The sequence below is a fragment of the Pagrus major genome, chromosome 24, assembly GCF_040436345.1.
Source record: "Pagrus major chromosome 24, Pma_NU_1.0".
NCBI lineage: Eukaryota > Metazoa > Chordata > Actinopteri > Spariformes > Sparidae > Pagrus > Pagrus major.
This window is the reverse complement of record NC_133238.1, coordinates 12,794,988-12,819,117: the sequence shown is the minus strand read 5'-3', so window position 1 is coordinate 12,819,117 and position 24,130 is coordinate 12,794,988. Positions and strand designations below refer to the sequence as shown.

The 24,130-nt window shown below is 42.8% G+C and overlaps 1 protein-coding gene across 3 annotated transcripts in view; it reads right to left on the bottom strand.

Moving 5' to 3' along the window:
• dmd (dystrophin) overlaps positions 1-24,130 on the bottom strand; it is a 169,539-nt gene that overhangs the window by 85,471 nt on the left and 59,938 nt on the right. For 2 of the 3 annotated variants that reach the window (XM_073462659.1, XM_073462660.1), the window contains exons 21-34: positions 19,406-19,506; positions 18,226-18,337; positions 18,023-18,136; positions 17,598-17,753; positions 17,352-17,522; positions 14,196-14,378; positions 11,690-11,824; positions 8,994-9,143; positions 3,903-4,064; positions 1,996-2,106; positions 1,019-1,192; positions 775-930; positions 501-671; positions 134-313 (exon numbers count right to left, since the gene is read on the bottom strand). In XM_073462659.1, coding sequence (XP_073318760.1) covers positions 134-313; positions 501-671; positions 775-930; positions 1,019-1,192; positions 1,996-2,106; positions 3,903-4,064; positions 8,994-9,143; positions 11,690-11,824; positions 14,196-14,378; positions 17,352-17,522; positions 17,598-17,753; positions 18,023-18,136; positions 18,226-18,337; positions 19,406-19,506 — 2,076 coding nt within the window. Of the gene's footprint in view, positions 1-133; positions 314-500; positions 672-774; positions 931-1,018; positions 1,193-1,995; positions 2,107-3,902; positions 4,065-8,993; positions 9,144-11,689; positions 11,825-14,195; positions 14,379-17,349; positions 17,523-17,597; positions 17,754-18,022; positions 18,137-18,225; positions 18,338-19,405; positions 19,507-24,130 lie in introns of all 3 variants that reach the window. The other variant, XM_073462661.1, reaches the window with a different exon arrangement.

Sequence of the window (24,130 nt, the reverse complement as noted above, 5' to 3'; positions counted from 1 at the left end):
ACTCACTTCTTCAGGCTCCAAACAGTGACACTTCCAATGATCTATTTTTGGAGAGTTAGGTATATTTTAAGCGCTGATGAGACCGACAAAACGAGCATCATGGAGGGTTTTATGTTCTATTTCTTTCTCTGACCAGCAGCAGGTTGAGCCACTCTTCTGCTCTGGATGTGACTGCGATCCAGTTGCAGTGCAGCAGGCTGACTTTGTCGTCCACGAGGCCCCCGTGGCCCCGCAGCAGCACCTTCAGGGCCTCGGCGAGGTCCACCACAGACTGCAGGTGTGGCTGACGCCTCTCTGTCTCCTCGTGGATGGACTGAAGCGAGAGAAGGAGAGAAATAACGTGATAACGGATTTTTAATATTTTTGATATTTTTCTCAGGGGTTGGTGGAGACCAAAACTGAGCAAAAAGAGAGTGAATAAGAAGTTTCTTTCTTCTTTTTCTCAATACTTTTGGAGATTGCCAGTGAAGACTTTAAGTTTTGTATTTTGTGTGTCATACCTGTGCCCACGCCACCTCCGCCTCCAGGTCGCTGGGCATACCGTCCACGGCAGAGCGTCTGGTCAGCTCGGCGTCAGTGGCGGCGAGCCACTCCGTCAGCCCGTTCAGCTCCTTACGCAACTTCCTCGACAACTTGAGGATTTTCTCCAGCTCCAGTTTACTCTCAGTTACCTACACACACATAAAAAAGGACAAATAAATGTTGATATCTTACTTGGATGATGATGATGATGATGGTGTGTGTGTGTGTGTGTGTGTGCGTGTGTGTACTGACCTGTGATCCCAGCTGGTTGTAGAGCAGTTTGAGGGCGGTCACTCTGTCGTCCAGCTCTTTGGGCTGCTCAGTCTGCTGCTTCTGGACGATCTGTCGGCCCGTTTTTATCACCGTCTCCACCTCCCCCTTCACTTCACTCAGCATCTTGTACATCTTCTGTTAGACACAAACACACACCAGGATCTATCGCAGGTCCAATCCAACCAATCATCCATCTATCCGCCGCCGCGATGCGATCACCCACCATGCACTGCTCCAGCTGAGACTGCACCACGTCCTGCTCCACGCTGCCGATTTCCAGCAACCCCACCTGGTTCTTGACCCCGGCCAGCACGCGCTCACACTCGGCCAGCCGAGCGTCGAAGTTGGCCGGCTTCTGGAAGAACCGGAACTTTGTCCACACGTCTGTCAGCATTTTCTGAAAGACACAAACAAACAAAGGAATGTAACTAATTCATCTACTCAAGTACTGTACTTAAGTACAATTTTGGGGTATAAATATACATATATATATCACAGTATATACATATATGGAAGTATATGTATCATTTACTTTTACTTGTACTTTTGATACTTAAGTACATTTAACATCAGATACTTTTACTCGAGTAACTTTCACTTTTACCAAAATAATATTTTAACACGACATCTTTACTTTTACTCAAGTGAGAGTTTTGAGTACTTTTTACAAAACTGACAAAACTAGACTGCAATTATCTCTGAACGAACTCCAGCGACAACAGCTGGTAAAGCCAGTAAATAAATATATAAATCAGAGAAGAAGAACAACGCAGAGTTAAGTGCAGTCTGCAGATGCAGCAGCTTCCTCCATGTTTTCACTGGACTTTGCTTCCACCTGCTCAGACGGACTCGTTGGCAGCGGATCACACTCGCAGCTCTCATGAGTGCAGCACGCACAGCTGGCAGAACACGGACACCTTCGTTAATTATTGAAATCTTCTGACAAGACACCGGGATGTTACTGGTGATGCTTTGACTGACCTTGTGCGCAAATCTCCAAACTCCATTTTGTATATGTTTGCATCATATGACTGCTTAAGGACGTTTTTTTTCCTCTGTTGGATAAGTTAGGACTGATATTTTACATTTTGAAAAGATATAAACGAGGAGTATTTATATATTAATTAGCCTATTTATTATTTTCTATCTTTAGCATATTTATTTTTCCATTATTTACTATTCGCACTATCATCTTATCACCTGGGTGAGGTCTATCTGTCCCACGATCCTCTGGGACGGCTCTTTGTCCTGGTTCTTCTTCCTCATGTCCTCCAGGGTCGCATCATGGCCGCTTAGCTCAGCCTGGATTTTCTGTCAAACACAAACACATTAAAAAAAACACACATTTTTAATATAAATGCCAAATTAGGTTAATTTAATATCAGATGTTTTAAGTCTTTAACTCAAGGCTATTCGTATATTCTGACCCAGTAGCTTTACTTTTACTCAAGTGGGGCTTTAAGATACTTTTTACAACACTGACTGAAGGCATGTGTTGTAAAAAGGCCAAATAAGAGTCAGTGTAAATTGATTTATAGTGTACCTGCGTCTTCATACCACAAGGGGGCAGGAAGAATCAAGGAGAGAGGAGAGGCTGCTCCAAGTCTTTAATAACTGGTCAGCCTGCCCCTCGCTCTTTCTCTCTGACACACACACACACACACACACACACACACAGACACACACACACACACACACACACACACACACACACACGGCCTCTGTCACCCCACTCTCTTTTTAAATACCAAGTGCCCTGTAATCACATATGCTCATCCACATCACTCTAATCCAATCACTCTCTCATCCTCCTGTCTGTGTGTGTGTGTGCCTGTGTGTGTGTGTGTGTGAGAAATGTCATCCGTTGCACCGGTGGTCTCCGGCGCACGTGGAGGTAATCTCTCCGTCCACACACACTCACTCACACACTCTCCGTCACGTTACTGTACCATCAGTCATCCTGTCATCGCGGGACGTTATGTGATATTCTAGCGTTTCCTTCGGCAGGAAGGTGTGTCGGAGAGAAAAAACAAACGAGGGACGAGGAGATAAGTGGAAGAAGTAGATGTAAGAGGAAGTAGACAAAAAGACAGAGGCAGTGAGGGTGTGTGTGTGTGTGTGTGTGTGTGTGCTGTCACGTCCAAAGCAGCTCCGGGTTTAATTAGGACCACAGAGAGAATAACAGCATTTGCCATTTTCTCTTGGGTTCCTCTGCACACACGCAAACACACACAAAAGATGTGTATTTTTATCTTTAAGTGTGTTTTCCAACCTCCTGTCCTTCTCTCCCCTCTCCTCTCTCCACCTGCAGCCGTCTCTATAATGATCGACTCTGACAGGGCCAAAGGCTTCACAGTGTTTTATGAGTCGGCTGAAACCTGCAATTACTGACGGTAAGCCGGAAACTTTGTGCTCAAATAGCAGAACTTTTTGTATTTAACACACTCTGACCCAGAACCAAGACAGTACAGCTGAACACAGTCTGGTCCAGCACAATTACTGCACTTCAAGGTAGGTCTTTATGGGTCTGGTTGGCCCAAAGTCATCTGATCAATTCTGGTTTTTAGACTGAAGTGATTAAAGGTGCAACATGTAAGAATTGGCACAACTGTAGCTGCCCTTAGCTAGTTAGCTTAAGCCTTCAGGAAGAGCGCCAGGCTTTAAAGCCAACTTTCGTAGTGGCCAAACCTTGTCATTACAACAAAACGTGATGCACCAGGGCCCAAAGTTAGCCGGCTCGGTTGGCAGAAACAAAGAAGATCTTTGAGTTAGCTCAGTTATCTCACTTAGCCATGCAGGTAGCGGTCCGAACTTCCAGGTCAGATGACATACGATAAGATATACGTTTATTTTAGTTAATTTTTGAATGTTGTCATCTAAAATTCTTACGTATTGCACCTTTAAAGGCCTTTTTTATACCTCAGTCTGCGCAACTGTTCAATCAGAGATCGCTGTAAATGGAAATCTTGACCATTTACTAGTGGCTCATTGTTAAATAAAATTAAGAATCACTCAGTTTTAATTGCCGGATCATTAAAGTATTGAAGCGTTGGACACGTCTCAGCAACATTCCTAAACCACACACACAGACACACACACATGGCTACCTGAGCCTCCTGCGGTAACTGCTGGGCGTCGATGTGGTCCGCCAGGTACGCGGTGAGGTGGCGGTCGGTGTTGGCCAGCGAGTCCTGTATCTGCCTCAGCGTCTTGTCATTCTCCTGGGCCCACTGGACGCTCTTCTCCAGCTCCTTCTGCCTAAGCGCCGCCTGAGGAGACAGGAAACCCCTCGTCAAAAACCACACACACACACACAAACAGGCTGTGAATACAAAAAAACAGCTAACTCGTGTATATAAAAACAATTTCCCTAAACAATAGCTTGAATAATCTCTTGGAGGATCTGGATAAGGGAGCCATGAGATTCAGATAAGATGCGTCTTTGGAGAATCCTCAGGGTGAGCTTGAGATATTTCATTCACATATTTAAACCCGTTATCTTGTTTACTGTGTGTGTATAAAAAGTCTATGCTGAGTAACATCACAACCTCTACAACTGTGCACAGAGACACAGTGTGCTACATTTTAAATGCTGGAATTAGGCCAATAGAAAGTTAAAAATAAGATTGACTGACAACATTCAGAAATCCGGTACAGTCTGCGTATCGAAAGTCGATTATATCTCATTCCTCTGTGCCGCAGAGCTCCATTGTTGTCCAAAATCTATTAAAAACACATCAATGAGCCACACTGTTGCACTGGGTGACACACACACTGTAGTTTATTACGACTGCTGCCAGAAATACTCACTAGAGCAGCAAATGTGGATTCATCTGGAGCTGAGAATAGCCCTCCTGTTTGAGTAACAGCTGATAAAAACTAAAGTGACCAGCTGATTATGGAAATCCTTTTTAAAATTAAACAATATTGTTTGAGTAGAAACAAATGGCCCTCGGGGCTGAGAGTCAGGGGTCTTGAAACCCAAGCTAACACACAAATAAACAGTGATAAAAATATTCTGGTTTAATTTATCTTCGTCTTTGTGAAATATGTTGTTCTGGAGGCCTGGTGACATCATGACATCCCTCTATTTGATATTTTCTCTGGACTGGGTTTCTTGACTGAGGTTAACCTGCTCCACCGGTGGAAGTCTCTAGCGCGCACGCTCTGTTGGCCCCGCAACATGGACGATCCGGGTAATTCAGTTGCCAGGAAGTCAAGCATTTTTGGATTTAGCGCTACTGAGCAGCAGTCATAGGAACGACAGAGCTCCACCTCCGACGCTGGATCCAGATTTTCCTTGTTAGATCCACGGTTAATTGCTGCTTCTGGGCTACGGTGCAAATTTAATGATGCCAGCTCACCGAAGTTGAAGATAAATTGTGCAGATTTCCTTTACCCACGCTAATCTCCACTAATTGCGGTGATCCCATTGAAATAAACTGATCTAGCTTCAAAATTTCGACCTTTAAAATGCAGGTGTGCCAGAGCCTTTATCCTTTAACAACTAAGAATTGGTTATTTTCTAGCCCGTGTAGCACAAACAATCCTCCTGAATAGACTACTGACACATAAGCACACACACAAGACAGAGCTACAAGTACAAACACCCCTCCCAACACACACACACACACACACACACACACACACACACACACACACACACACACACACACACACACACACACACACACTCCCCCTGCGTGTACCCTCTTGAAGGCCGGACTCCGGGGTTTCTCTCTCATGCCGTCTCTTTGTGAACAACCTCATCAAGGCCGCGATAACCGATGATCTCCTGATGTCAGTGAAGTGGTCAGACGCCCTGCGACTACTGCAGTGTTTCCTGTCTTTCTTCCCTCTGCTGACTGACCGCTGTACGAGATTAACTAATGAACCGGCCTATTACATCACAAACCTGTGCGGGCTCATGTGTCGGAGGGGAAACAGAGAGGGACAGTGTAGATGTGTTTACAGGTGAGCATGCTAATCCCATACAGAAGGATAATGACTCTAAGTATAGCCCTGAGCCTGCCTAGCTCTTGTGTCACACACACATCACTTCCAATGTTGCCAGTGGACGTATGATGAGGGGTTTTGTGCGTTCTCGCCTCCGTGTCTTCGTTGATAATGTATGAAACGAGAGCTTGAGTCGGATAAAATATTTAGACAAACATTGATAACAACCTTCCCTGTGGCGATGTACTCCATTTCCCTGGCAATTGTCGGCTCATGAATACATTTTCCCATTAAACACTCGGTTTTCCCCCTTATTACTCATTGCGCTCACACACACAGACACGCGCTCCCTAACGCGACGATTGTGTGCGAGGGAGATAGACGATCACTGTTTGCTTAACGGCCTCGTGTTGGAAGCGCCGTCGGCAGAGCGCGAGCGGCGTTGTCGGCAATTCCTCATATTGGTTTTCAGCCGTTACAAGAAGCTGAAATTAAACTGGCAAACACGCCTCTTTGATCTGAAGAAGGAGTGCAGGCGGAGATGTGAAACAACATTTTTTTTAAGCAATGCGCGGGCCGGCTTTATCTCCACATGAGTTTCAAAGTGGGACATTGATATAATGAGATTACAGACTATTTTCTACTGTCTCTGCAGTTGCTTGGACCCCGGCACTGCTTAGAACTCGGCTCCATCTGATGCCGGGGGAGTGTTGACAGTCTGCTCCGACTCTTGTACTTACACTTTTATGTGGATAAGAAGAAGGAAATAGATAAGAAGTAGTTTTGTTTTTTTACATCTAACTTTGATTTGAAAGACAGCTACAAATGTCAACGCATACTGCCACCAACTGTCAATGAGTGGAATAGCGTAAGAATGAAGATGAAGATGAAGATGATAAGATAGGAGAATGTAGTTATACCCAATAAAATGAGGACCTACTCTTAAAACATTGCTCTCTAGTGCTACTAGTGGTCAGAAACTCCCTTTCAGAGTACCTTTAAGTATTTATTCTATTGTGTTTAATCAAAATTTGACTGTTTATCATTATTGTTATTATCAAAAGGTGCAGTACGTAAGTTTTTACATCTACATTTGGACAGTCGGGGGCAAAATTCTAGTATGGCTGCTTCTGTTTTAGAACGATATATCGGTTTGCAGAAACTTATACTGATATGGTTATCGGCCTATATGCTGCCTGATATGTTGGCTGATATGTGCTGCTCTTTTTTGCTTGGGGTTGTTAAATTTCCAGTGAAGTTTATTGTTCCAGTGCACTGACGTCAAGTTTATTGTTTAACTGTAAAATATCCTGCCTCAGTTCGTTTTCACAAGTGTTTGATAATCACATTTCGGCGGATTTTCGGCGGTGTTTATCGGCGGATATATCTATATTGGGATTTTTTACTTCCTAATATCTGTATCGGCCCTAAAAATTGAACCCGACTGTTGTGTTAACAGTCACAAACTTAAGGTATCGAATTGGCAATTATGTTTGAACATTTTCCTTTTTACAATTTAAGGTATCTGCTGCACTCTCTGAGATGTGAAAGTTTTTTAACATCAATATGTCAAAACAACTCAGATCACATTCTTATATTTACTATGAAATATCTAGTTTTCTTCTCTGGTTTCTGGAAGGCTGAATAATGACTGTCCCCAGGACGGTACGCAAAACAACCCCAGAGATTCGACAGTGTGTTCTTCAAACGGCACTGATCAAGTTAGAAAAAGGACTTTTAAAAAGAGAAAAATCTCTCGATGCACTCCCAACAGGTCAAAAGAAAGGGGAAAAAACATTAAGGCAATACTTTGGTCTCTGCGTGCCTTTACTCTGCCATCTGTCTTTCCAGAGATACTCACAAACGCCCGCGTCCTGCCTCTGAGCTTCTCGTCCCCTTTATAGATGACAAGCAAACAGGGCTCGGAGCCGCCCGGCCTCACCTCGCATGCATACATGCTGACATACACACCGAAACAAAGGACGCCCGCTTCTGTGACGCTTTCAAACACGCACGCACAGACAACACACGCTATGACACTTCCTCCAAAAAAACATAGAAAGTCTGAAATAGAAGACAGTGTCACACACACACACACACACACACACACACACACTGTCTCTGATGGGTAGACAAACAAAGGGAGGCTTATCGGGCTGCAAGGAGAACATTAATCTGGTTCTATTGTGAGGGAGGATCAACCCGGCGGGCTGTGAGTGTGTGTCTCTATGTGTGTGTCTACTGTAATCTGTCACTGAGGATCACCACAAGAGGCTGAGAATGCAGCGCTGCCATTGATGATGGCTGAGGATGGCCGAAGGGAAGGGAAGGAAGAAATTGGGAGAGGAAGAGGAGGAGAAGGAGGAAGAGATCGAAGGAGAAAAGGCAGAAGAAAGAAGAAGTAGGGGGAGGAGAATAAGAACATTTAGGAGTGTCAGATAGAAGAAAAGGGTGGAAAGGAAGATGAGGAAGAAGTGCACTGAATTGTGAATCACTATTAAATGTAGTTCCTGTATTTAAGACAATGCTTAAGATCATAAAAAACTCAAAACGACGGTCCTCTATTGTACTCAAAAACGTACCCAATTTAGAGGTCTGGCAACCAGCTACAGTACACTAACTATCGTGTATAGACTTCATGTGAGCAGCATGATGGACACGAGCTGACTTCGGCTGATTGAGGACCAAAACCATTACAGACAATTGGCAGCTTTGACTCTGGCTGCATGCTGGCAGCCCTGACAGACGGGTGTCACAGCAGTCAAGGCGAGGGAAAACTAATGACTGTACCAAGAGTTGAGTGGCATACTCAGTCAAGTTAAGACCAGGTCGAGTGGGCCACGACCGCGGTTGGTCATCAATCACAACTCCAGTAATCCTTGGTAACTTTGTTGAAGAGAGTGAGGAGGAGCTGGGCAAACAGAGTGGAGGGTGAGGAGCTCCAGAAACCCTCTACAGGTGCTGCGTCAAGAAACAAGCTGAGAGCCAAAAGTCAGACACGAGTTCAGACAGATATTTGTCAGGCACTGTCGGATAACAGACATATAGATCACCCAGGTGGCCGTGATCTGCATTACTGAGCCAATCTCAGTCTGGACCAATCAGAGCAGAGCTAGAAAACAGTCATATACAGTCATATACTTCCCATCCACATATCAGACAGTGTTATCCAGCTCTTCATTTGTGTACACGTCCTCCTCAGCGCATTGCATTTCTGTATTAATGAGTACTGCATGTCTTACCCTGGCCATCAGCTCATCCCATCGTGTGTTGAACGCGTCCACTTTTTGCTGTATCAGTTCGTCCAGAACGCCTCCGTCCATCAGTGTCTGGGCCAGCTCTCGAATCTGGTTCCTGTTGTCCTCTGGGTGCCGCAAAAGGACCTCCAGACCCTGTATACACACACAAACGCACACAGGATGTCATCAGTCACACAGACTTAATCTTCGAGTTCTCAAGTTAAAACCCTCGGCTCGACGGCGGTAGCGATATTGTGACGCTGCCTTCTTGCATACAAACTGTTATTGTTTTGTGTGGAGGTGAGTCACAATGAGGGAGGAGAAGGAAAATTGAATATTATGCAGGATAAGAGCGTGAGGTGATGACACGCACAGGCTAAAAGAGGTCAATTAGCTCTTGTTCGTCTGACCTCGGCGCTTAACAGCTTTTCACATCTTCTGAAATCCGTAAAAAAGGTCTGTATGGCTGATCAGTCGGGCGTTTAGCAGAGCAAAATAGAGCTGAGTGGGCAGATATTTGCATTTTCGCTGCTCTGCACTACCTTAAATGACAGGATGCATCCTGGTCTGGAGGCTTTAAGCTTTTTGCATTGTTTAATCTCACCAAATCCCTGCATGCAACATCTGAAGCAATCTGCAGAAGCACAGTTTAAGCAAATGAAGGAGTTGGGGTTAACACATAAGCCTTTCACTTTATTTCCTCATGAAGCCCGCTGTCTCTAATTGCAAGATTCAGCGTAAATTCCAGTGGATTAAGTTAATTTTGCTCTGTGTGTGAGTTGACGTCTACACACTAAATCTGACTTTATTTCCTCCAAATGGCTTCTAACATAATCTCTGTCATATTTTCCTTCATCAGATGAAATTACCTTTTTCCAGAAGTACCTCACTGTGAATGATTTCTCTCTCCACCGCTGCTTCCTCTCATTAAAACAAAAAGAAAACTCCTTTTTTTACCCTTTGGCTGTTATTTTAATTCCTCCCATACTCCATCAAGTTCATTTTTTTCCGATGATTTATGGAGTTGATCATGTTCAGCGATTTCCCCCATTTAAAAGTTGTTTTTGATCTGTGTTTCATTCTGATTATTTGTTCTTGCTTTGCTTTGAATCGCTTTTCTTTGACTTGTTGATTTGATGTACGGTGAACATAAAAACTGAAATATTTATGTTTTTCACAGGACTTGATAAGTATTCCCACCTTCCTGTTCCTTTTTAGACATTAAATTATTTATTTATGTAGTAGGTATGAGTTCACTCTATGTTTTATGTAAATTCTATTGGTTATTGTTTTGCTTTGCTCTTACTTACTGCCTAAAAGGTAAATCTCACCATTACAGGTTGACATGTTGTGTTTCTTTCTTGTGTTCTTTTGTTTTCTTTTGACAAAACCTTGTTGCTTCTCTTAAATAATTTATTTCTCCAGCTCAAAAACATCACACAGCAACAGTCCTCTCATTTATCCATCTGTTCATCCATCGTGATAATGTTCGATGTTTTCTTTTCTTCCTTTCTGTTTTCTTTTGTTTTCGTTCCTTTATTTTTTTTTGTCACGTTTGCTCAATTGGGTTGGCTGGTGTTCATCTCATGATGGAGGTTATTTGTTCCACTCGGTCGAGCTTGTAGATGACAGAGGCCTGAGTCCTCGTAGTAATTGGTGACGAAAGACAAAGAAATCGCTCTGAAGCCCACAAGGATCAGACTCCTTCCTTGTTGAGTGTTGCCTCAAACTGGCATCCAAAAACTCACTGTGGATGTTTTTTTCTTGTACTATCCCCCTCTGCAGAACGTTAAACTGATCCACATATGTCCTGATCCTCATCTAATAGGATATCATCTTTATTCAAAAATAGCACCATTAACAACGTTCCATTACCTCTATGGCAAACACAGCATTTCCTATACCTGCCTTCACAATAAAAGCTTCTTTAGGTTTGCCAGTGGAAACTTTTTACCTTTCAGCGGCAGGAAGGGTTCGGTTTGCATCAAATCACTGGTTTTACACAAACTTCCTGCAGTTATTGTGTTCAATGTTTGGGTTAATTGTACAGATTATCAGTTGGTTTGGACTGTGATTGTAATGCACTGCATATCATATGAAATATCCATTAAATCAGCCAGGGGTCGTCACTTTACTCAATGACAGAAAAGGCATCGCTTTTGGAAAAAAGATTGTGAACCAATGCTCTTGGGTGCCCTTCCAATAAGGTGCCCTTTTTATTTTTCACCCCTGCCTCTCAGATAACCTTAGACCGCCCCTGTGCAGTAACTTCACACAGCTCCAACACGGCTGAAAGCTCTCAGAAAACGTACAAACTGGAACTCAGGAGTGAAACTAAACTCCAAACATCAGAGATTCGGCTCGTACAAAGAGCTGAACACAGAGAGCTTTTTGTCTCCGGTCTCCAGCACAGACACACATGAGTTCAGCTAATCAGTTCAGCTTCGGTCCGTGGGAGGAGGCGTCCCCGTTTGGCTGCTACCAAACCATAACAGCGCGGGCGGGCGGCTCACCGCGGTGTCCCCTGCTGCGAGGATGCAGTGGAAGAACGCATGTGATCACTGCTTGGCTCGGCAAAGCAGGCTAAACCGAAACGGAATAAGAATCACCCTGGCCTCCTACTTCATAGAGAGGAGAAACAAAACACCAACACACAAACCGTTTAACATTCTTCCTTCAAGTTAGCACCCTCTACTCACATCCAGCGCCTCCTGCAGCTCCTCCGCTCCCCCCTGCAGGTTGTCCGTCTCGTCCAGTTTCTGCTCCAGCTGGTCCAGGAAGGCGTTTTCCTGCTCCAGGTAGGAGAGCAACTCGCACCAACACGCCCACACTTCCTGCAAAAACACGCACAAAATCATCAGGAAGTGCGAAAACAGACAAAAAAAGAGAGGATGAGTGAATGGTTAAAAAGGAGGGAAGAAGACGGGAGAGGAAACCATCACATCAACATCTGCTCAACATCAACATGCTTGATGAGTTTGCTTCCATCTGCGAATTAGCAACAGTTGCCTCTGTCTGGCTGAAGAGATTGAACTGGCTTCCTAAATGTAAATGATTCCAACACAGTGGAAAAAATAAAAAAGTCTTCTGAGCAGATTTCACACAAACAAACAATTTAAAAACGACAATATTAACGCACCAACGACGGCGTCGGTGGCAGCATGTGGTTTCTGGCATTATCAAGTGGACAGGCAGTTTTAAACACAGCTTTTCAAAATGTCAAAAATTACTTTTCCTGCTGTCAGGTACTGTTTCATGGCAAGAGGAAGCAAAGCACTCCCTGATGAAAAATATATTATAGGCCTCCTCTGCACACAGGATATCGTCTGAATGTCAAGGCTTCTTCCTACAATCCAACACTCGCGTCGGTCAATAAATGTTGCACAGAGGGCAAAAGCCACAGTCTGTTGAGTTGCACACAGAGCTCTCCGCGACTACCGGACTGTACTTTCCTTATGGCTGAACCAAGTGGAGGTTGAAACGTAACAGATGTAAAACATGCGTATTGTGATTCCATGTGTGCGTCACACAGTGAGAAAAAATCAATTGTTCTAAAAGGTGCCTTGAGATACTCATCTTTATATCCACTTCAGCTTCTTTATCAGAAACACTTCATCAGGTATTGCATTGTGTAAAAATTTAAATACTTGTAAACGAGGAGATGTTAAGGTGAGAAAAGACTCGATTTGATTATTCAAATTTAATTAATCTTACCAATTATGTCCTTCACAGAAATCTGCTGAAATTCTGATGTTCGGTTGTTTGCTTTCTTTCATAAGAGAGAAAAGCTCTTTCTTTCATAAGCGTTTATCAAAGCAGGAACAATATGTGCCTCTCTAAATCAAGAGAGTGCATTTTAAACACCTGGCAGAGCAGCTGTAACTTTATTCATTATTCTAATCTCCTGATACCACAAAGGGATTTAATGATAAGTGAGCCTCATTGTTTTTCTAAACATCTGACAGGTAAAATGTTATTCACAAATCTATAAACTAAAAACATTTAGAACACCGTAGCCGTCCTCAGGGTAAATCCTGAGCTCCATCAGAGCTGTCAGCACATTTATGTTTTAACAAAACTTAATTTTTTTTGGATCTGTTTTGTCCTGAGAAGTTAATTGTAACAGTTCTCAGTTTTATCACACAATATTGACAGGAGTGAACACAGCTTTAGTAATCCTAATTAACAAAATATGGCAACAGGTATAATAATTAAACTGATTTTATTGTCTTATAAATTACTGCTAAGTTGCATAACTGCACAAACTCTAACTTGAAGCTAACATAAACATAAACCTAACCCCAACCCCCAACCCTTTTAACCCAAACCTAACCCTAACTTCAACCCCAACCTTGACCCCAACTCCCACCCTAACCTTGAGGTTGGGGTCAAACAAAGGGGGTTTAAACTGTTGATAGGCTGCGTGCCCACGCCCTTTTCTTTGGCCGAGAGGTCTAAGATTTCCTAATAATCCTTTTCTTGAACCCAACCCTAACCTTGACCCCAACCCCAACCCCTATGAGTATGAATTTCTGGTCTTCCCCTTTCTTTATGAAGATACTTTTTATTGTTTTCGGGAGAGGGAACAGCTCGATACTCAGATTGCCTAATTATTTTTGTTTTTTTTGGTTTTGTTTGCCCAAATTACTAAACACATTTGTTTTCACTTTCCTGGATAACAGTATCTATCAAAGCAGATGGTTTTAAGACATCCATGTCTGAGATTTCTGCCCCCAAACCGCAGAACACAGAATGACGGATCCCATGCATGCATTCATTCATCTTGTATCCCTTTTCTATCACATCATTTCTCAATAAAACCTCCAGCTCGAGCATTAAACATTAAAACGTCTTGTGTTCATTAAAATAGACTCGTTTTCGATTAGGCTCACACTTTGAAGGTAACCAGCTGACATCTAAAATGCAAGACAAGAGCCTGAAACGGTGCTGCATGGCTAACCTCGCCCCACCTCGGCTCATCTATAATATACTGTTTTTCACACTGTCTGAAAACACTCATCTACCCACGTACACAACATGCCCTGCAGAGCTGATGTATGTGAGCACCACAGCCTTAGCCTTGACTCATATAAGGGTGTCTTTTTTACCTCAGGTGCACACACACGCCTTTGTCTTCACCTGCACGGCAAGATCATCCAATTAAGACTTCCAAATGACGACAGATATTGAAGATAGAGTTTATACCTCCAGCGTTTTACATTTCCCATCCAGCCGGCTGCACAGGCGCTGGTAGTTGGCCGTCAACACGTCCAGCTCAGACCGCAAGGCGTCGTGGGCTGTGGGTGGAGCCTTGGCGATGAAACTGTTCACGCTGTCGGTAAGGAGTTTGACCTTGAGCTCTTTGGAGTGGACCTCTTCCTGGGCCCTCTGACAGAGAAACAGACAGAAGGAGAAGTTAATAAAGCACCAGACCTGTCGAGGGTCCTCAAATGATAAAAATCCCCAACCTCTAACTTGGGTGTTTCAAATGAAATGCGTGGATGTATCGAGTACGAGGCAATGGTGGTGAAAATTTACATTTTCCTTGCTGAAGTTAAATAAGCATAAAGCTCTCATGTGCACTACTGTTCAAAAGTTTGGAATTGGCTGCCAGGGTCAGATGGCTGAGAGGACTACTCTTTATCTCTGAATGGTCTCTCGTGCTTTCAAAATGGTATTTTCTGTACATGGAGAACAAAACACAGTACAAGAGTTCAACCGGACTGACAAGCGAAAGGGCAAATATACCTCTGAACAGCAGTTAAATAACAAAATAAGAAATCGCCAGCCCGTAGTCAAAGAAACTGGAAGCTCAGTGTCCTGTTTTACTGTCAAGTGCACAGCAATGCCTTTAACAAGCTAGAATTAATGGGCGTGTTGCTTTAAGTCAAACTTTAAAATAGAAACAGAGGGGTAGTCTAGGGTTAGCACTATTGGAATGGACATGCTGTGGACTGACAAATCTCAGTTTAAACCTCTTCGATCTCACCACTGAGAAGACTGCAGAGGCACCCTTTTGCTTCAATAAGGATTTTTCTTTGCCTTTATTTAGTCAGGAGAGTTTCACTGAGAATAAGTAATGCTCTCTTTTTCAGAAACGCCCTGATCACATTCACAATACTAACAGCTGGAAGCCGTCCAAGTATAACCACAGTTTGATCTGCCATCCGAGGACGAGGGAACCTCATTGGTGGTAATACGGAAGGTGCGACTGGTGCCTTTCACTTTCCTACCCCAGATTTATCCTGCTGGTGCTTTAGGTCAACATCTCTGTCAAGTCTTTGGCATTCAGTTCATCCCCCAGCACCAGTTCTGTGGCCCGCTAGGTGGCTTCCAATCCATATCAGTCATTCAATTCCTAAATTGAAGGGGTTTTCTCCCCTGTCATGCAACAATGTGGGAACATCGACCAAATAGAAGTTTAATCATTTAATCATTTACTGTAATTACTGTGTCATGGTTTACTTTCCACTTCCTGCCTTTGTCTTTTTCCTGACATTTTTTCGGTGTTTCTTTAGTCAGTCGGTTCCTGTGGATATAAACCAGTGTTTCTCCTCACTGTCGGACTTGATTAAGACTCGATTTTTGTTTTTCTACCTGCCTGCCTTAGTGTTTTGCGTTTGGGACCTTTTTTGATACAAATTGTCCGCACAAGCTGGGGCTGAAAAACTGGAATAAAACCGGCGTTGTGTGAAAAGGTCCTAAAGTTCAGCTGATTTTAGCCCGTGTGCATTAAGAACCCTTTTTTAAATCAATAAAACTCTGAAGAGTGAACGAAAGCAGAGACAGATGGCGGGAGATAAAGAGCAGGAGAGGGAAGGAAGAGAGGTAAGAAAGAGAGAGAGAGAGAGAGAGAGAGCTTAATGGATGGAGGGATGGATGCAGGAACAAATGAATCAATGTATCTTCTGTTGACAAAGCCAGCGAGTGTGAAGAGACAGCGAGACTGAGTGAACAAGTAAGCCAACGAATCAATGAATGAAGGAGTGTAGCTAATACTTTCCCGAACGACGGAGGGAGGGAGGGGGGGATTAGGAGAATAAACGAGTGAACAGATTCAAGAATGGGGTTTCACTTTAAGAAGAGGAGAGGAAGGAGGGGGGGAGATTAGGAAGAGCAAGCAGAGTGAAATCAATTTTTAATTTTCACTCGAGTCTCAAGTAAACTTTTTTCGGCGAGGAGGGGTGAATGGAAGGGGACGGCCATTGCCAAGGCACAAAGTAAATAGTGCCATAAATTTACATCACAAATACATCGCATTAAAGTTATGAAAGCTAAAAAAGTGCGGCGGTGAATAGGAGAATCAATGCACTGTGATAGAAAATTGAGGAACGGGGGAGAATGAGAGTGCAGAGCGAGGGTAAGGGAAGAAGATAAAGAGAGATGGAAAGAAAGAGAAGAGAGAGAGAAGAGATGGGGTTTTTTTTTAACTCCAACAATGAAAGGAGAGGCAGGCAGACGGAGGGCGTTATCGACCTGGAATTAACCGGGATCAAAACAGAGTGACAGAGAAAAGAGAAAGAACAGCTGCAGCAGCAGCGGCACCGAGTCAGTCAGAGCGAGATCACGGTTATCAAGAAAAAGCTCAGATGTCAACCGAAGCTGAACACACACAAAGTTCTACATATTCAGGACTAAAACTGGGACACGCAGGTGATTTAATGGGGCTGTGAGTGATCTCAGAGGACTTTCTATGCCATGAAATCTATAGATCTTTTCAAAGCTGGCTAACAATGTTCTGAGGGACTGTATGAAATGATTGGGATGGTGAGGGGTGAGAACTTTTCTGTTTCGCTCTAATTTTGCCTATTTTCTATACATTCTGTTTCCTTTTCATTTTTGTCCAATTAAAGGGTAAAGTGTGTTTACAGGTCTTGGGGAGTACTACTGCATATGTGAAAAAGTAGTATGAAGCCTTTTGTGGCACCAGAGGAAGTTGTGTTTAATCTGATAAACTGCCTCCAGTGATGTCATGAGATGGATTGTGGGTAATGTAGGCAGCAGCTTTTAATTATGAACACAATGTTTGAAAACAAATAATCAAAATCGATAAACAGAACCTGAGCTTTTGACTTATTTATTCCACACATTCTTCTTCCTTTTCAAAACCTGGCGCCTACATTACCCATAATTCAATTTAGCCACTAAGTGACATCACTGGAGGCAGCTCCTCAGATTACATACAGCTTCCTCTGGAGAATTTCTCCAATACTTTGGTTTAAGGCCAAATACCTGCGAAAGTAATGTAAGTTCAGACACTGAATTACGGTCATAAGCATTATGTCTCTGCATCCATCTCTTTCTCCATCTTACACTTGCACACATCCCCCACAACCTTATATTTCTGCTCTACGCACACACCTTGAGCTCCTCCACAGCCTTGCGTAGCTCTTCGGGTGTTTTGTATGTGAAGTCTCTCTCCAGGTAGTCTTCCTCGGCCTGGTTAATCCACTCCTGCATCTCCTGCATCTCCTTCCTCAGAGCCATGGTCTTATCAAGGCCACCTTTCAGAGCAGACTTCTTGGCATAGGCCTTGAAGAAGAACACTCTGTGTTACAAGGACACATGAGAGTAAGAACACACAGTTCCTGGATGAAGTTTACACACCTGTTTGCAGACGTTCTCCCACTGGGCGTTGAGTTCGTCCAGCAGTTTCTGGATGTAGATGGCGAATGGTGGCTCAGCCTCTTTCTTCAAGTACACGCCCACTTCATTGATGCCGTTGACGCTGGGTTGGATGGTGTGGATGTCATTCACCAGAGCCTGGCCAATCAGAGTGCAGGATGGAGGTTAAACGGGTGGAATTACGACTGCACGTGTTGCAGAGTGGATCGTTTCGGTTTTAATGAGAAATCTTTGGTGTTTTTTCGATTTCCATTTTTTTACGAGCCGTCATGAAAAAGCGGTGTATCTGCTCATTTCCTCTACTTCCTTGAGGGATATTTTATGGACTCTTAGACATTTTATGAACTCTAATATCTATATATCTATATAATGCAAGTTCAATCCGTGCAATTAAAACGTTTCCTTACCGTGCACTGCTCCAGCTGTTTCTCCAGAGCTTCAGAGTCTCCCAGCGCCGGCCATTCCTCGTTCAGGAACACATCCACATCTGCCATCCACTTCTTTAAAGTCTTTACATCATTCTGGTGGAGAGACAGTTGAAAATTGAGTCGAATTCATGTATCACTTGGATTCTCAAGCAACGTATCGCCATCCCGCTAAACAGCCTCACCTCAAACTGCATCAGTTTGGCCATCAGCTCCTGGATTCTCTGTGCGTTTTCTGTCAGCGTGGTGCCAAGTCGTCTCCAACGGGCCATAATGGAGTCCATCTCAGTGCGGTACCTACCAAAAATGTTTAATTTGAATTAAAGAAGGTACAGGTTTATTTCTTTACCCATATATTACTATACTACCTGTATAAACCATTTCCAATGCATTTATTTATTTATTTTTTAGAGCTCTTTTTGCCTTTTCTGTCCAGTGGGTCACGAATATGTCTGTCGATAAACATAAAAAATAAATAAAAATAATTCCAGGCATGTTTTTTGAAGTCCCAGTACCACAACTTGCAGCTTTACAGCACAAGTAGCCTCCCAGTACAGGCCTCTGTCCATTGCTTTGCATGTCTGTTGACTATAATCGTCTTTCCAGTCCTTGCTGCTAGTAGCATAGCCCGAGGAAAAGCTAGCTCGCTCCACAACAGAAGTGTGACGCAGCACATATTCACCTTGGTTTTTCTCCCACTCAGCGCTTTAAATTATTTTAAGCAGTCTGAAAAAGGCCTGAATTTGATGTAACTGCTGGTGCAATGCTAGGTTCACATTTCAAGTCTGTCTTAAAGTTATTGCCCAAAGCAATAACCGTCCCAACGCCTCAACTCTGCCTGACTCTCAGATTTCAGATAGTTTCTGTTGCAACCAAACTCCACTCTGTTTTCAGTAACTTTGCTTATGGTGGTGATTATACACATCGTTATACTCCTACTCATTCCATTGTGTGTTCAAGTTTTCTCTTTAATTCTGTATTGAAATATTTGAACTTACTTAGTTATTTGTTGTGTTTATTTCTGTATTGATACTTCTCTCTGTGTTAATATGTTTATTTACAGTGCATTACCGTTCCTGTGCAAAGCCTGGATAACAAGCTGCTGTAACACACACATTTCTTGTATTTTTATGGTGTTTTTTTAAAGGGCAGCACAGTGGTGAGCACTGCCTCCTCACAGTGAGAAGGTCCTGGGTTAAAATTCACTAACAGGCAGAATAAATGGAGATGAGCTGGATGCGTTTAAGTTGGACTATGTCGGTGGGAAAATTATTTTCTGTTCTTCCAGTTTGGAGCCAGAGTACTGCAGAATGATCCGGACTTCAATAGACCACACAGCACTACATAATGTTTCCCATGTCTTACTTCTGGCTGATGTCTGGCGGAGCTTTCAGGAAGACCTGCTCCACAGCTGAGGTCAGGTAGTCCATCTCCCCCTGGTGTTCAGCCAGAGCCACCTGTAGGGCCTGGAGGAGTGAACGATGGAAAGAAGAGGGAAAGAGGGAGAATTGTAAGCTTCTTCAAGCATGTCATCAAAGATGTTTCACAAAAATATCTGTTTTTTTGGATTAGTAGGTTTTGAATTGTTCTCTAGTGCTATTCATACTCATATCTTTGTGAGTATAGCTACTCACAAAAGACATAATATTTGATCTAAATTGATCAGATAATGAAGCCAAGATATGAAGTTATAAAAGCACCTTTTAAAGTAATTTCACAGAGGATTTGCAGACATTTATTCCTGATTGTCACTGGTTATCTTGATATCCTGAAAAAGTGTGAGTCCTGCTGATTGCATCGATGTGTTTGCTTTGACCAAATCATGACTGAGAGGAAGCAATGCGATGCAAATTGTGTCAATCAGGTGAAGAGAGAAAAGGATGCTGCAAAAACTCAGGCGCTTGTGCAATTATATCTGCTCAGGGCGCACTGTCTGTTCATAACTGAATAATATATCCATCTCTAATACACAGCCTTCCATGCGAAAATCAATTTGTTCAAATATATATGTTTGCGCCTGAGAAATCAATCCTCATGCTGGCATTTCCTTGACACGTTTATCAACAAGTCTCTGTATAATCGCAGCAGGAAACTCGCCTCACGATTTATCAGATCCATCGCGTGCGCTCCCACGCCTCATGAAAATGCCATGGAGCCAAAATGCTCTGGGCGAAAAGTCATTTTATCAGCTTGTCTCTTACATTACACCGCATTGAGCGGGGTGAGATGGCTGAGTGAGGGATGACGAGCATGAGAGGGCTGCCACTGTTAACATTTTGTAATGAAAGCCTTTTCACACTGTTTGAGTTTGCTTACCCCGCCACGCAGGGTGAATTACAAGAGGACAGGTGAGGGAATTCTTTGGTAAACCTCGGGTGCAGGATTTTGGGGAAGAAAGCCTCGTTCACACCAAGGTGGCTCAGAGGCTTAGTTTAGCTTAGTTCAAGCACAGCCCCTGGACAGGACATCCGTCAGTTACTATGGCTTACCCACAATCCTTCTGCTGCAACATTGAATCCCAAGCAGGGAAGCATTAAGGACTCTTTTTGCTTAAAGTTTTCCTTTTCTTTCCTCTTGTTTTCTCTCAGTGTTTTCATCCAGCTCAATAAAAGAACAAGAAACCACATGGACGGACCTCTGAAACTTTCTGTAACTGATTAAAATCAGATCCCACATTCACTTTCGTGGAGTGAGGTGAGGGAGCTCCTTTATTCTTTAAAGGTCAAGAGTTGATACATCATAATGCCAATGCTAAGTTATACCAGAAGACAGTAGAGATCCTATATTATGCTGATTTTTCAGGTTCATTATTTTATTTTTGGTGTACCAGAAAATGTTAACATGCATTAATGTTAAAAAAACACAGTATTTTTACTCATACCGTTTTAGTGCCTGTCTCTGATTGGTCAGCTCTCACAGGCCTGAGCAGGCATCGCCCATTGTTTTAAAATCATCATCTCTGTCTGTGTTTTTGCAGCCTTGGCCATGCTGGGGTCATAGCTGAGGGCTAGTTTTGACATCACAAACTTACATAAGTCCTGACGGATCATTTGAGGGTCCAGTTTCTGAAAGCAGGCCTTGTATTTTGCTATAAATAATCGCTAGAAACAGCTCTCTTTACTATAAATATATCACGACTTTCTGTATGTGGTGCCCCACCGCATACAGCTGGTGTCCTTTATATGTTTTCCCCCACTGCCCCTCAAACATGCCGAGTCCACCACTGGTAGGTTGAATCATAACTTTTTAGCAAGATTAAGTGGGCTTGAGGGCCTTTTCTGCTTCCAAATTACTAAAATCAGTTTCATGCTAATAATGTCATGAAGCTCTATCACTACTGGTTCCACTCCAAATATTGCCAGAACGGGTTTTATTTTGAATTGCTGTAAGAAAAATCTTGGACTGTATTAGTTTTGATAAGTGCTGCAGTCTGTAACAATCCATATGACATTAAGTGAAATGTAATGAAATTTAAATTGGGAGAATGAAACTCTTAACACTCTGTTTTAGTTTTTGGAGCTACAGAAACATTCATTTGCACAGTAGTGGTACAGAGATGAGCCTCTTCCCTCACAGATGATCTCTGGCTGAGTACAGACACACAAACCAGACAGCAGCCAAGTGTTATTTTGGCCTCTAGTCCAGTTACTCACAGAATTAACCTTAATTAGCGACAGCTGATGTGACCTGCTGCCACTGCCGTTAGTCATTTTTACTGGCGAGGGCAGGCTAGCCAAATGTTCCTTTCACTGCTCTTTGCTTATGAGAGAGAGAGAGTTAGCGGTTATGACGTGTATTTAGTCAAACTGGACATGCACAGATTTCACTCAGTCTTAATGAGGATTTTGAGTATTTTGTTATGAATAAACTATAAAAGATTCTATATGCTCTACGCTTTGAGCTCCATTGTTGCATATTGTATCTAAGTGTGTATATGTGCTTACGTTTCTTGACTCTCTCTACAACCACTGTCTTAAACTTGTTGCCCGCTACACCCAGGACTACAACTCCCTTGATGTTTAGCGCTCTGTTCTGTCTCTTTAAGGCCGCCCCCTCCTGAATGCCCAGTCTGCTCTGATTGGTCAGCTCACACACACCTGAGCCAGCACCACTTAGCATGTCTATGGTCAGGTCTGTTGTGTTTTCAGCTTCTAGTTAGCTTCACATCTACCGTGAATATGGTAAATCGTGCAAATATGTGACATGGTGATGTAATGAAGTCACGGAATTAAAGGCGGGACTACTGACAAGGCATTTCAGGAGCAGTGTTTTCTGTGGGAGAAAGGAGCTTCCGTTGGACTTGGACATTTTTTAACTTATAAGATCTTTTGCATGAGGAAAAAAAAAAGAATTTTAACACCACCCCTTTTAAATTAATTTAGATCAGGCTGGTTTTGATCGGTCTCTTCTGATTAAGGTGGCATTTTTATTCAAACTGGTCTATTATTCTGATTTTTAATGGTAAATTAGGGAGATTGGTTCCAGCGTATTAATTGTTTAACACAAACTAAACAGTTGTCAGACAAAACAAGAACTTTATAGACATCCTCTTGGGCTTGAAGAAGATAATTACAGTCCTCAATCAATTATCCCTACAGCCCACCCCTACTCACTTCTCACTAAATCACCCTGTTGCAAGATCACAAATCAATCACTCGACGTAATGACACCAAAATTAGAGGCAGTGATTGAACGCTGCAATCAGATCTTTAACAACTTCTGTGGATGATATTAATGATAATCTCTCCTCAGGCTGTCGGTTAGCTTTACCAATCAGGGATGTTTTTTTAATATCTGCTTTTTCTGACAGTCAGGATTCAAGGTTTCCACCTGGCAGGAGCTCTCATTATTCTAACGAACAAAGCAACCAGAGTGAGAGGTGATGCTGTCACCTGTGTATAGGAAACGTTTCCCGACCACACATGTACACACAGTCGTCTCTCCGAGCGACGAGAGGGGAAAACAGTTGCTCTGGAAATTAATGACGGCTTATCAGTATGCAGAAAGAATTCCCAATTATTATCTACAATCAACTTTAATTAATCTCAGGCTACAAGGCCTGATCTCCCTGCTATGCTACAAGACCATTATCAAGTTTAAAGAGGGCTGAGTGCACACACAGACACACACATACACTGACACTGACACACACACACACACACATTTCCTCTGTACTGTGACCTTGACTTAAACGGAAGATAAAAATCGCTTCCAAACAACAACAAAGTAATAAAAGAGAGAACAAAAGCTCTTGTATTCTTTTGACGGGAAATACGGATGAACATTGACACAATGAAAAAAAAAAAACTGTGTGTGAATGTGTGTGTGTGCTCACCTCCATATTGTATGCATACTGACACACTCTGCACTGGCATTTATGAGTGTGTGAGTGTTTATCTGTAGGTAGATATTGTGATAAACAGACACACTGATTTGCTCCGCTGGGATTATGCACACCCGCCTCTCATAATTGCAGAGTTGTAGACAAACACACATAAAAACACACACACACCGACGGCAGACGAGCTCTGGCCTGCACTCTGCATGTTAAGCAGATGCAAGCCGGCTTCACAAAATCACAGATTTTTACTGAAATTGAAATTCTCCCCGCTTGTTTGTATGTTTTTCTGAGGGTTTACAGTTTAGCTCGCTGTTAGAGCTGCTGCTTTAAATTTAAAAGACTAGTTTACAGGATACAGGACAGCAAACAAGTGTAGGTATGAATGTAAGTTTAGTGAGGGCTATTTGTTTAACTCCACAGTGAAAGAGGGTATTTATCAGCATTGTTTTTGTTTATTTAGATATTAAAATAGGGTTCTGGGACAGGACATAATGTAGGCAAGGATTGTTAAAAACTGTAAACCGATTCATAATTGAGTTTGTTCACAAGTGAAATTAGGTAATCCTACGTGGAAATAAGTGAAAATGAGCAATTCAATGAGATTTCGTGTGCTATGTTTTTTTTCCACATGTGAAAAAAAAGCCAATCACAGATGAATGTAAGTAATTCATATGTGAAAATGTAAATTTCATTCATGTGTTCACATTGAATTCAGTAGGTGAGGTGGTGGGTGTATATAAATATATATG